The 13,602-nt window shown below is 44.1% G+C and overlaps 1 protein-coding gene across 1 annotated transcript in view; it reads left to right on the plus strand.

The window, feature by feature from the left end:
• LOC122552355 (adhesion G protein-coupled receptor E2-like) overlaps positions 1-13,602 on the plus strand; it is a 35,999-nt gene that overhangs the window by 9,809 nt on the left and 12,588 nt on the right. Inside the window, exons 2-3 of the mRNA XM_043695105.1 lie at positions 3,180-3,224; positions 9,648-9,851. Coding sequence (XP_043551040.1) covers positions 3,180-3,224; positions 9,648-9,851 — 249 coding nt within the window. The remainder of the gene's footprint in view (positions 1-3,179; positions 3,225-9,647; positions 9,852-13,602) is intronic.

Consider the following 13,602-nt stretch of genomic DNA (forward strand, 5'->3'; position numbering starts at 1 on the left):
AGATTTGCAGCTTGGGTACTCGTTGTTGTGGTTCTGTTCGCCGAGCTGGGAATTTGTGTTGCGGACGTTTCGTCCCCTGTCTAGGTGACATCCTCAGTGCTTGGGAGCCTCCTGTGAAGCGCAGAATGTCAGAGGAAAGATCACAGAAGCGCTTCACAGGAGGCTCCCAAGCACTGAGGATGTCACCCAGACAGGGGACGAAATGTCTGCAACACAAATTCCCAGCTCGGCGAACAGAACCCAACAACTTCTATAAGGTCCTCCCTCCATCTCCTACTCTCTAAAGAAAAAGGTCCAACCTCTCCCTATAACTCAGACCATTGAGTTCAGGTAGCATCCTTGAAAATTTCTTCTGCAGTCTTTCCAGTTTAACTTATTCCTTCAACTAATAGCATATTTCAGACAACAACTACTTATAATCCAAATGTCAAATGTTCTGGGCAATTAACCTAATGTCAATGAAATGCTTGTAAATATACATTTTCTGGAATGTATATACAATTACATTTGACTTCTGAATCTACATTCTTCAGGGAAGAGGGGTTGAACTGGGGACAACAGCAACTTCAGGTTTATGTGCCACATTCAATGCAGCAAAGGTGCATCTCACAGGAGATGAGAGAGATGGAGAGGTGGCGACATTTAGGGAGGTCATTCCAGAGCTGACAACTCAGAGGGATGAGGGTGGTTAAAATGGAAATGCACTGGAGACTATTGGATAGGACTGAGAGGCCTATGGGTCTGGAGGACATTGTGGAGAGAGAGGGAATGGCAGGACCACAGAAGAATTTGAGAAAAGAGATGGGAGTGTTCGAACCAAAACGCAGTGAGTGTTAACAATGCAGGTCAATAACCTCTTGCCAGAACTGGAAAGGTGTGAGATGAAGCAGGTTTTGAGTCAGGACAGATTGGTTGATGTTCAGGAGTGGCAATGAGCAAAATGGAAGTTCTGTAATGAGGGGGGAAGTTGAGAGGGATTAAATATCCATTCAGCTTCAGCAAGAGTAAAAAGAGGTTTTAAAGGGAAAAGTTAAGGAATTTTAAAAACGATCTGGAGAAGGTGTAAATAAGAACAGCAGAATCATCAGCATTAACAAACATCTGAAAACAAAAGGGTACAATGGGACATTGGGTAGTGTTGTAGAACAGAGAGATCTCGGGGTTCATGTGCATAATTCTTTGAAGTTTGTATCACAGGTAGACAAGGTAACTTCAAAAATATTTAGCAAGCTTGCCTTCATTGGTCAGTTCTTTGAGTATATGATTTGGGATGTTGTTGAGGATGGATAGGATGTTAGTGAGGCCTTTTCTGGGGAACCGTATCCGGTTCTGGCCGCCCTGTTATAGGAATGATATTATTAACGGAGAGAGTTCAGAAAAGATTTACACAGGATGTTGCTGGGAATGAAGGCTTTGAGTTAAAAGGAGAGGTTGGATAAGATGGGATTGTTTTCCCTGGAGTGTGGGAAGCTGAGGGGTGACCTTACAGAGGTTTATAAAATCATAAGGAGTATAGATAAAATGAATGATGTGTCTTTCCTCTAGGGTGGGAGATTTCAAGACAAGGGGACATTTTTTAAGGTGAGAGGAGAAAGATTTAAAAAGACTTGGGGGGGGCAATTTTGTTTGCACAGGGAATAGTTTGTGTAAGGAATGAATGTTCAGAGGAAGTGTTGGAAACCTCCACCACTTCGTCTGGCAGCTCATTCCATACACACACCACCCTCTGCACGAACAAATTGCCCCTTTGGTCCCTTTTAAATCTTTCCCCTTTCACTTTAAACCTATGTTCTGGAATCCCCTATCCTGGGAAAAATACCTTGTCTATTTACCCTATTCATGCCCCTTGTGATTTTATAAACCTCTCTAAGGTCACCCCTCAGCCTCCGACACTCCTGGGAAAGCAGTCCCAGCCTTTCCAACCTCTCCTTATAACTCAAATCCTTCATTCCCGGCAACATCCTGTGTAAATCTTTGATGAACCCTTTCAAGTTTCTCAACATCACTCCTGTATCAGGGCGGCCAGAATTGAATGCAGTTCAGTAATTTCCCCCCCCCCCCGCCCCCCCCCCCATATCTGTCTCTGGTAGCTCATCCACACATGCACCACTGTTTGCATAAAAAAGTTGCCCCTCAGATATCTTTTATATCCTTTCCCTCTCACTTTAAACCTATGCCCCCTGGTTTTGGACTCACCCACCTTGGGATAAAGACTTTGCTTATTTACCTCCTCCATGCCTCTCATGATTTTATGAAACTCTTTCAGGTCACCCCTCAGCCTCCGACGCTCCAGGGAAAAAGCCCCAGCCTATTCAGCCTCTCCCTGTAGCTCAAACCCTCCAACCTGGAAACCACCTTGTAAACTTTCTCTGTACCCTTTCCAGTTAACAACATCCTTACTTTAGCAGAAAGACTAGAAGTGTACGCTATATTCTCAAAGTGGCATCACCAATGTCCTGTACAGCCACAACATGATGTCCCAATTTCTCTACTCAATGCACTGACCAATGAAGAGGAGCATGCCAAATGCTTCTCCACCACCCTGTCTACCTGCAACTCCATTTTCAAGGGACTATTGAAAGTAAGTCCAACTAATTGTGCCTCTGGTTAAACGCATAATTCTTTTGATCGCTGGTGTCCTTGCAGGAATGAAACCTGCTGGAGAGGCCTAAATGTGATGCCAGATGCACAGCAAAATGTTTGGTTTTTCGCAATTCTCCTGGATGCCGAGCAAGCCACTCAGTTCAAGGGCACTTAGGGATGGGCATCAAATGCTGGCCTTGCCAGTGACAGCTACATCCTGTGTAAAAAATTTTAAAAAGCCCTTTCAGGGATAGGCTGAATAGTGTGGAATGCTTCCATCTTTGTCTCTCTACCTTTCTCTTCTCATTTTCCAAATCTCCTTAAAACTCATCCATCTTGCTATCTCTTTCTGTGCCTGCACCCATGACATGGTTTGGGGGCTGTCAAAGCTGCTACGTGAATGCAAGTTGCAGTTGTTGTTGTTTGATTAAATTATTCCACCCGCTGTGTAAAAGGAAAAGAATCATGAAGCCCACGTAAACTAAACAACTCAGTGCACCACAAGAAATCTCATTTCCTGATTCACTCCCTTATTAGTGTATTTTCCAAAAACTGTTCCCATATAATTAGGAACTATATTTTTTTTTGTTTCCTAGCATTGCTGTTTTGGACTATCTGGAATGAAAGCACTGACGGATATGGTAAGACATGAAACTTTTAGTTTCTTCTTCAGTTTGGAGTCCTTTTGTCAATAGTACCCACTCCTTTTACGCAGTGCTAAAGCATACGACTGTATCAGTTATTTTATACTTGCAACCACAATGTATCGATGTGGCAGAAGTTTGCAATAACTGGTGGAAGGAGACAGAGAATATGGTCATTGTGCGTGGAATCATATCGGCAGAGCAACACTGCCTACACCCTGTGAAAGTATGTGTTGGAGCCTCAAGTAATCAGTGTGTTGAAGATCGGGCTTATAGAATTAATGGTAGAGACTCAGGAAGTGTTGTAAAATAGAGAGACATAGGAGTGCATGTACATAATTGTTTGAAGTTTGCATTGCATATAGACAGGGTGGTTAAAAATACATGTGGCATGCTTGCCTACATTGCCTTCACCTTTGAGTTTAGGATTTGCGACGTCATGTTGAGGTTGTACAGGACTTTGCTGAGGCCTCTTTTGGAGGACGATGTCCAGTTCTGGTCGCCCAGTTATAGGAAGCAAAATGTTAAGCTGGAGAGGATACAGAAGAGATTTACCAGGATGTTGCCTGGTATGGCAGGTTTGAGTTATGAAGAAAGGCTGGGATTTTTTTCACTCGAGCGTAGGAGGTTGTGAAGCGACCTGATAGAAGTTTATAAAATAATGAACAGACCTAGATAAAGTTAATGGTATTTGTCTTTTCCCTAAGATGGGGGATTTCAGACCAGGGGGCATTGAGAGGAAGAGAGACCTAAAGAAAGACTTGAGGGGCAAATGGGTGGGTGGTTTGTGTGTGGATTGAACTTCCTGAGTAAGTGCTGGATGTGGGTTTAAAAAACATTTAGCTAAGTACATGAACAAGAAATGTTTGGAGGCATATGGGCCAGGAGCAGGCAGGTGGGACTCGATTGGGATTGTGGACGACATGGTCTGGAAGTGTCTGTTTCAGTGCTGTAGGACTCTATGACTCTAACATCCTTTGTAATGGTGTAAAAGGCAAATACCCAAATTTGAAGATCAGAAAAGATGGGCTGTGTTATAAAAAACACAGACGGCTTTGTTAGGTCGAGTGAATTGGTGAAGGTGTGGTCAATTAGGACAGAACAAGGTACTACTGAAATGATGTAAATCTGGAAAGTCAAGGCCCAAGAGGTCTTTGAGCTTCCTGCTTCATGAATCATAGTGATGTCATGAACAGATATAGAAACTAAACAGGAAAGGTTCACAATAGCTAAGCTTTTCTATGTACAAGGGGGTAGAATTCAGACTTCAGCTGTATAGATGCGCAGTCAGTTACCTGAGTGAAAAAGAGACCAAGTGAGAATGAAATAACTCCACAGAGACTGGTATTCCCCATCACTGAGTCACCCTTGATTTAAATGTAGAGAGTCCTTGACACTGATTCACTCCGTCAGAGCCCTCTCTCAGAGTGAAACAGGATGTCTGACACTCCTGTTTATTTCTTGTTGCAACATGCTTCAGGAGCAGGTGGAACCTGAACCTCCAGGCTCATTACTAGGGACACTACCACTGTTCCACAAGAGGGCCCCATTCATCTTTCTTTTTAATTTAACCTATTTTTCTAATCAACCTGTTCAGAGATGTTTTTACACACATCTGGAGCAGCCGGGACTTGAACCCATGCCTCCTAGTGCAGGAATGGGGGTACTACCACTGTGACATAAGAGGGCCCTCAGCTCAAATTTTGTTTATTTTTTATTTCACCTATTTTTACTGTCAATCTGTTCAGAGATTGAAATAACTGCACAGCGGCCAGTATCCCAACACCAAGTCATGATATTCCTGTTCCTATCTGTCAGCCTGGGCTCCCTGATTGGACCAGGTCAACAGCCCCAATCAGGGAACTCAGATTCTATGAGGACCACCTGACTGACCTTGTTACAATCTCTGCAGAGTATATCCAGATATTTAGTTCAAAGTGGAAATTTGTGTAGGGGGGAAAGAGGTGCTTCAATTCAGCTTAATTGCCAAAAGTAAAGAATGGGAGGTGAGCAGAAGATAGAAGATACAGAGGTTACCTGGAATAAGGCCAGTGGTGAAATGATGAACCTCAGTGTGATGCAAGTGCAGGGAATAAAGCTGGCTGGTGAGTAAGATTGGCATTTATGAGTTTTACAGTAAGATCTTTCATTTAAGTCATGTCCTTTTTTTGCTCTCCATTTTTAAAAAAAGAATCTGTTTCATATATTCTTGATTTTGTTACAAGCAAATTACAATAAAGTATAAACAGCAGGGATCTAGAGTAATGAAATGATAGTGATGGGTGATGCGTTGCTGCAGCAGTACGTAAGAGCTGCTGGACACCAAAGTGATCCAGAAGAACACGTTTGTATTTTGTGTTTGCAGCTCCAGGAACTGAATAGAGGAACTAAAGTCTGAGCCCGAGAACCTTTCTAACATCAGGGAGGAGCAACGTGACTCAGACATTTTATTCCTGGAGGCAGTCACACCAATCAGATGGGGCAATTCAAGTTTGGTCTGAGAACAGGGGCAGTAAGTGAATTGGCAACACAGATTGAGGTTAATTGATATGATCTTACTCAAGATTAGAGTGGTGCTGGAAAAGCACATTCCTGATGAAGGGCTCCTGCCTGAAACATCGATTGTCCTCCTCCTCGGATGCTGCCTGACCTGCTGTGCTTTTCCAGCACCACTCTAAACTTGACCTCTGATCTCCAGCACCTGCAGTCCTCACTTTTGCCCAGATATGAGCTTATGGCCATCATCGACATAGTTGCAGGGCAGTCAAAGTCAAAAACTAAACATTCAGGATTCTGTGACTTTTTGAAAGGACAGGCAGGAATGGAATGTGTTGGGCTGGCTTTGCTAATGTAGGATAGGGGTGGCATGGTGGCTCTGTGGTCAGCAGCGCTGCCTCACAGCACCAGGGACCGGGGCTCAATTCCACCCTCAGGTGACTGCCTGTGTGGAGTGTAAGCATTCTCCATGTGTCTGCTTGGATTTCCTCCGGGTGATCCAGTTTTATCCCACAGTTCAAAGATGTGCAGATGAGGGTGGATTGGCCATGCTAAATTACCCAATGTGTCCAGGGATGTGCAAGTGAGCTGGATTGGACGTGCTAAATTGCCGATAGTGTCCAGGGCTGTGCAGGTTAGGTGGGTCAACCAAGGGAATTGCAGGGTTACAGGGATAGGGTGGGATGCTGTTGGATGGTCAGTGTAAACTCAATGGGCTAAATGGCCTGGTTCCACATTGCAGAGAAGATAGTTAAAAGGAAGGATGGCAAAGAACAATTTACACCTTTGTACCCAAGGTTACTACGGGAAACGAGGGATGAGACTTTACATCCTCAGGGAATGAGGGATGATCTTTACATCCTCACTGACAACTGGAGTAATACCAGATGATTGGAGGGTGGCAAATCGTATTTCATTGTTCAAGAAATGGAACAGGGAATACCCTGGGAATTACAGACTTACATCCGAGGTGGGGAAATTATTGGAGAGGATTCCGAGAGACAGGATTGATGATTATTTGGAAAATTATATTTTGATTAGACATAGCCAGCATGGCTTTGTGAGGGGCAGGTCATGCCTCACAAGCCTTATTGAATTCTTGAGAATGTGACAAAACACATTGATGAACGTAGAGCAGTGGATGAGACGCATTTGGATTTTAGCAAGGCATTTAATAAGGTTCCCCATGGTAGACTCATTCGGAAAGTAAGGAAACATGGGATCCAGGGAAATTTGGCTGCCTGGATACAGGATTGGCTGGCATATAGAAGACAGAGGGTGATAGTGGATGGAAAGTATTCAGCCTGGAGCTTGGTGACAAGTGGTAATCTTCAGGGTTCTGTGATTTGTTCTGGGATCTCTGCTCTTTGTGATTTTTATAAATGACTTGGATGAGGAAGTGGAAAGGTGGGTTAGTAAGTTTGCCAATGACATGTAGGTTGGTGGAGTTGTGGATAGTGTGGAGGGCTGTTGCAGGTTGCAACGGACATTGACAGGATGGAATTCAACCTGGACAAAATGGGAAGTGATTCATTTTGGAAGGTTGAATTTGAATGCAGATTAGAGGGTTAAAGGCAGGATTCTTGGCAGTGTGGAGGAACAGAGGGATCTTGGGGTCCACGTCCATCAAAGTTGCCACCCAAGTTGATAGGGTTATAAAGAAGGCATGTGGTGTGTTAGCTTTCATTGACAGGGGGATTGAGTTTCATAGCCAGGAGGTATGTTGCTGATCTGTAAATCTTTGGCTGGACCACACTTGGAACATTGTATTCAGTTCTGGTCACCTCATTATAGTGGGGATATGGAAGCTTCAGAAAGGGTGCAGTCAAGATATACCAGGATACTTCCAGGTCTTGAGGGCATATCTTATGAAGAAATGTTGAGAGAGCTAGGGCTTTGGAGCGAAGAAGGATGAGAGGTGACTTGAAAGAGGTGTACAAGATGATGAGTGGTGTGAATGGAGTGGATAGCCAAAGACTTTTTCCCAGGGTAGAAATGACAATCACGAGGGGACATATTTTTAAGGTGTTTTGGTGGAAGGTTTAGGGGAGATGTCAGAGGTTGGTTTCTTTACACAGAGAGTGGTGGGTGCATGGAATGCACTGCCAGACTTGGTAGTAGAATCAGATACATTAGGGACATTTAAACAACTCTTGGATTGGCACATGGTGATAGTAAAATGTAGGATATATAGATTATTTTGTTCTTAGAGTAGGGTAAAAGGTCAGCATAACAGGCTGAAGGGCCTGTACTGTGCTGTACTGTTCTATGCTCCAACAGGAAAAAACAAGCTTGGCTCAGAGGATCTATATGGGTGGAGTTAAGAACAGGCAGGGGATGAAGGCACTGATGGGCCAGGAAGTCTAGGATCATGGGATGTAATAAAATTGCCCCATAAACCTTTCCCCTCTCACCTTAAACCTACTCCCTCTAGTTTGGGACATCCCTACCCTGACCATTTACCCGATCCATGCTCCTCATGATTTTATAAAGCTCCATAAGGTCACCCCTCGATCTCCAAAGCTCCAGGGAAAACAGGCCCAGCCTACAGCTCAAACCCTCCAACCTTCGCAACATCCTTCTAAATTATTTCTGCACCATTTAAAGTTTAACAACATCATTCCTATATCAGGGAGACCAGAATCGAACACAGAATTCAGAAAGTAGCGTTACCAATGTCCTGTACAGTTGCCACATGATCCCCCAACTCCTATATTCAATGCACTGACCAATAAAGGGAAGCGTACCAAACGCCGTCTTCACTATCCTATCTAGCTGTGACTCTATCTTCAAGGAACTCCAAGGTCTCTTTATTCAGCAACACTCCCCAGGACCTTACCATTTAGTTTATAAGTCCTGCCTGATTCACCTTTCCAAAAGGCAACACATTTATTTCAATTAAAGTCCCATGTGCCACTCCTCAGTTCAATGGCCCATCTGATCAAGGTCCCATTGAACTCTGAGATAACCTCCTTCACTCTCCACCCCACCACCAATTTTGGTGTCATCTTCAAAGTTGCAAGCCTTTTTCTCTGATGTTCCCATCCAAATCATTTCTATAAATGATGAACAACAGTGGACCCAGCACTGCTGGTGTCAAATGCTAGTGTTGTCGAAACTCCATCAAAAGGTTTTTGGGGGAAAGAAGGGGATCACATTTCGAATCGCCTGTCTCTAATTTTAATGTCATAGTCCCTTTTTCTAGACACCACCCAAGAGAGGAATTATTTCAATATTCATCCTGTCAAATCCTTTAACCATCTGAAGCACTCCATTTGGTCTATCCTGTCAAGGAAATGCATTTTGGAAGATCTAATTCAGGGGGGATGTATACAGTAAACACCCTTAGCAGTATCAACATTTCAGTTCCCTGAAAGTGGTAATACAAGTGCACAAGGTGGTCAGGAAGCCAAATGGCTTGCTTGTCTTCATTGGTCGGGGCATGGAGTATAAAAATTGGCGAGTCATCTTGCAGCTGGATAAAGTATTTTTCCCAGGATAGAAATGTTCAATTACTGGGGGACATCAGGTGAAGGCTAAAGGGGAAAATTTAAAGGAGATGTGAGAGGCAATGTTTTCCCACAGTGGGTGGTAAGTCCCTGAAATGTGCGGCCAGTGGAGGTGATGGAAGCAGGTACAATAACAATGTTTAAGAGGCATCTTCACAGATATGAACAGGCAGGGAACAGAGGAATACAGACCATGTAGAGACACAAGTTTAGAAAAGCATCATGTGTCAGCTCAGAGTTGATGGGCCGAACGGTCTGTTCCTGTGCTATACTGCTCTTCTTCTTTGGAATATAATATCACTAGGTTACAAATTCAGAAACTGTCCCACAACCAAGTTTGCCTTCAGCCATGTGGGATGATGCAACCCGATGTCTTGTATTTAACTTGTCTTCAATTGCATCCATTGTTTCTCAGGACCAGCTGCACCTCTCCATTCTCAGCTGGATCACCTATTTTGGATTGTCTCTATCCTTGCTGTGCCTCCTGGTGTCAATTGTGACCTTCTTCGGCTGCCAGGCCATTCAAAACATCAATACCACCATCAAGGCACACTTGTGTCTGAGTCTCTTCCTGGCAGAACTGCTATTCCTGGTAGCAAGCTCCATCGACACACGCACGGTAAGGCTGCTTTGACCCCCTACACCCTGATGACGCTGTCTTATCAATGGTCATTCCTAAAATCCGGATTCACTTCCATACTGCCGAATTCCATGACATTAGCCTTCATTCTCAAACCTCAAGGGCACAATCTTAATGTAAGGGGTCACCCATTTAATTCAGAAATGAGAAGGAATTACATCACTCAGAGGGTAGAGATTCCATGGAATTATTTACCGCAGAGAGCTGTTGAGGCTGGGTCAGTAAATATATTGAAGGCTGAGACAGACAGATTGATGGAATCAGGGGTTAGAGGGAAAAAGCAGGGAAGACCCAACCTCAACTTCCCCAATATTAATTGAGATAATCAATCTGTCTGTCTCAGTTTTCAATATATTTAGATCTCTCCACGCTTCAGGCTCCCTGCCTTTATTCCTGATGAAGGGCTTTTGCCCGAAACTTCGATTTTGCTGAAGCTCCTCGATGCTGCCTGAACTGCTGTGCTCTTCCAGCACCATTGATCCAGAATCTGGTTTCCAGCATCTGCAGTCATTGTTTTTACCTTATTATATTTGAGAGGTCCATTCAGAAGTTGAATAACAGTGGGGAAGAAGCTGTTCTTGAATCTGTTGGGATGTGTACCTCCACTTAATGGGGCAAGATTATAACTGGGGTAGGAGGTGTCTTTGACGACTAAGGAGCGAGTGAATCTGGAATCTGAGAATCAGTCATGGTCAATGCATGGTTTAATCACTAATTGGAGCACCATGGATGCTTCAATTTGGTCAGTGGCAAATGAAGCCTATCACCTGCATTTATATAACAATTATATTTATGGGCTGCAGTGTTTAATTGCTCCATCTTTGATTGTGTGAAGATGGCGGAAGGAGAATGGTGTGAATCTTGCCTCGACTCTGCGTTGGAGGTTTCTCTTGTGAATTTCCTCTTTTAGAGCAGAAACAAAAATAAAATTCAATTAAAATTATTTTGGGAACTTTAAAGCACAAAAAACAGTGATGAAGGAGAGATTGGATTACGCTGACTTTGAGAGAGGCCTGTCCAAGTGTTTGTTGAAGCCTATGTTTGGACAGGTACGTGGATAGGAAAGATTTAGAGGGATATGAACCAAATGCGGGTAAGTAAGACCAGTTTAGTTTGCGATTATGGTCGGCATGGACAAGTTAGGTTGAAGGGTCTCTTTCCGTGCTGTATGACATTACCAGTTAGTTGAGTTTCAGGGTAGGGAGGTTATGTCAGAACGTGGCTCCAGTCTGCACTGGGCCTAGCCTCCAGTCCACACCAGGCCGTGGCTCCAGACCACACTGGGCCTAGCCTCCAGTCCACACCAGGCCCTAGCTCCAGTCCACACTGGGCCTAGCCTCCAGACCACACTGGGCCCTAGCTCCAATCTGCTTTGGGCCCTGGCTCCAGACCACACCGGGCCTAGCCTCCAGACCACACCGGGCCTAGCCTTCAATCCGCGTCGGCCTAGCTCCAGTCTGCAAGGAGCCTTGTTTCTAGGCTACACTGGGCTTCACCTCAGGTTTCATGAGGCTGGGAGATCGTTCTGGAATCACTTGGCATGCTGAGGCCATGCCAGGCTGAGAGATCGCCACCTACACGTGAAATTGTGAGACTAACTGAGAGGAAAAAGAAGGATACATAAGGTCTAGGCAACTGAAAACAGACGAAGATTTGGAAGTATATCAGGAAAGTAGGATCAATCTGAAACGATGAATTAAGAGGGCTAAAAGAGGTCATGAAATATCTGTAGCAAACAGGTTTAAGGAAAATTCCAATTCGTAAATAAGGAGCAAGAGAGTAACGAGAGAAAGGGTTGGCCCACTCAAGGACAAAGGAGGAAAGTTATGTATGGATTCAGAGAAAATGGGTGAGATTCTTAATGAATACTTTGCATTGATATTCACCGAGGGAGACAGACGTGATGGATGTTAAGGTTAGGGATAGATGTTTGATTACTCTAGGTCAAAGGAGGAAGGAAGTGTTGGGTATTCTAAAAGGCATTAAGGTGGACAGATCCCCGGGTCTGGATGGGATTTATCCCAGGTTACTGAGGGAAATGAGGGAGGAAATAGTTGGGATCTTAACAGATATCTTTGCTGTATCCTTGAACATGGGTGAGGTCCCGGAGGACTGGAACATTTCTAATGTTGTTCCCTTGTTTAAGAAGGGTATCAGGTATATTCCAGGTAATTATAGACCAGTGAGCCTGACGTCAGTGGTAGGGAAGCTGCTGGGGAAGGTACTGCGGGATAGGATCTATTTACATTTGGAAGAAAATGGGTTTATCAGTGATAGGTGTTATGGACCAGGCCAGACCTCTCAAAAACATTTCAAGAAAGTAGCCCAGACCCTAACTTTGCCAATTGTTTTAAGTAGGTGTAAAGTGGATATTCCAGGAGAGGATCAGCTGGTCAAATCATTTTGTTTTAAACAAAATGGAATTTATCTACAACATTACTGGATGAAACACAAACCACAGAAAACAGAATACGGAATAACTTATCCCATCCGAAATCCCGACAGATTATCCCAACTTAATGAACAATTACAGTTCAGTAGTTAAATAATCAACTATTTGGTTAAGCTTTCCAACAGAGTTAAGTTATTCCAATTTCTTCTTTGTTCTGTTGCATTTTAACTGTAGCTTAAGGAAAAACTGTGTTTTGCTTCAAATCTGGTTGTTTGATTAATCAAATTGCTTTCAGAACACAGTGCCTTTAAAACAAGAAAAAGTTAGGGTCGAGAATCTCTCCTTCATATATTTTGAGGGGGGGGTTCATAAGACTACACTAGTGATAACGAGTTGTTAATTGAAATCACTGTCGCCTATATTCTAAGTTGCACCGTGCCCAGTTCTCCCACTGCCCTGTCTTCACCCCGCCTCGGTTGGTTCTGAGTCCAGCAATGTCAAAAATATCATTCCCCATGTGTTCCCTTCCGCTAGGTTGTCAGTCCTCCCTGTCCCACCCGCCTCTTCCAAGTGTATAATCTCCCAAAATCTCTGTGCCCCCTTGAAATGTGGATCCCTTTTGCATCCTGAATGTTCTCCGTTCCACCAATGGGTGGCCATGCCATCGGCAGGAACATCTCAAAGCTCTGGAGATCACGTTTTGCTTAGCTCTCGTCCCTCTCCGTCCTGAACATGTTGTTTAAAACCAACCTCTTTGGCCATGCCGATGGTCTGCACAAAGTTCTCCTGACGTATCTCAGTGCCATCCATGGGAATGCCTTGCCACAGTGAAGGTGCTATATAAATGCAGTTGTTGGCAGCACGCCATCAGATGGAGGAAGCTTCGAGGAGGGATGGTGCTGGGATTGTGCCGCATGGGCAGATTCAGCTCTCATTATAAAAGTCAGAAATGTTTGGCAAATGCCTCCTCCTGATGGCAGGGAGGTGGAATTACAGTGCGACAGCCCGTCCTTGGTAATAATCGAGATCTACAGCACGGAAAACATAGAACATAGAACATAGAACATTACAACGCAGTACAGGCCCTTCGACCCTCGATGTTGCGCTGCCCTGTCATACTAATCTGAGGCCTATCCCACCTACACTATTCCATATACGTCCATATGCCTGTCCAATGACGACTTAAACGCACTTAAAGTTGGCGAATCTACTACCGTTGCAGGCAAAGCATTCCATACCCTTACTACTCTCTGAGTAAAGAAACTACCTCTGACATCTGTCTTATACCTATCTCCCCTCACTTAAAAGTTGTGTCCCCTCGTGTTTGCCGTTCCCATA

Source organism: Chiloscyllium plagiosum, chromosome 8 (genome assembly GCF_004010195.1).
Source record: "Chiloscyllium plagiosum isolate BGI_BamShark_2017 chromosome 8, ASM401019v2, whole genome shotgun sequence".
NCBI lineage: Eukaryota > Metazoa > Chordata > Chondrichthyes > Orectolobiformes > Hemiscylliidae > Chiloscyllium > Chiloscyllium plagiosum.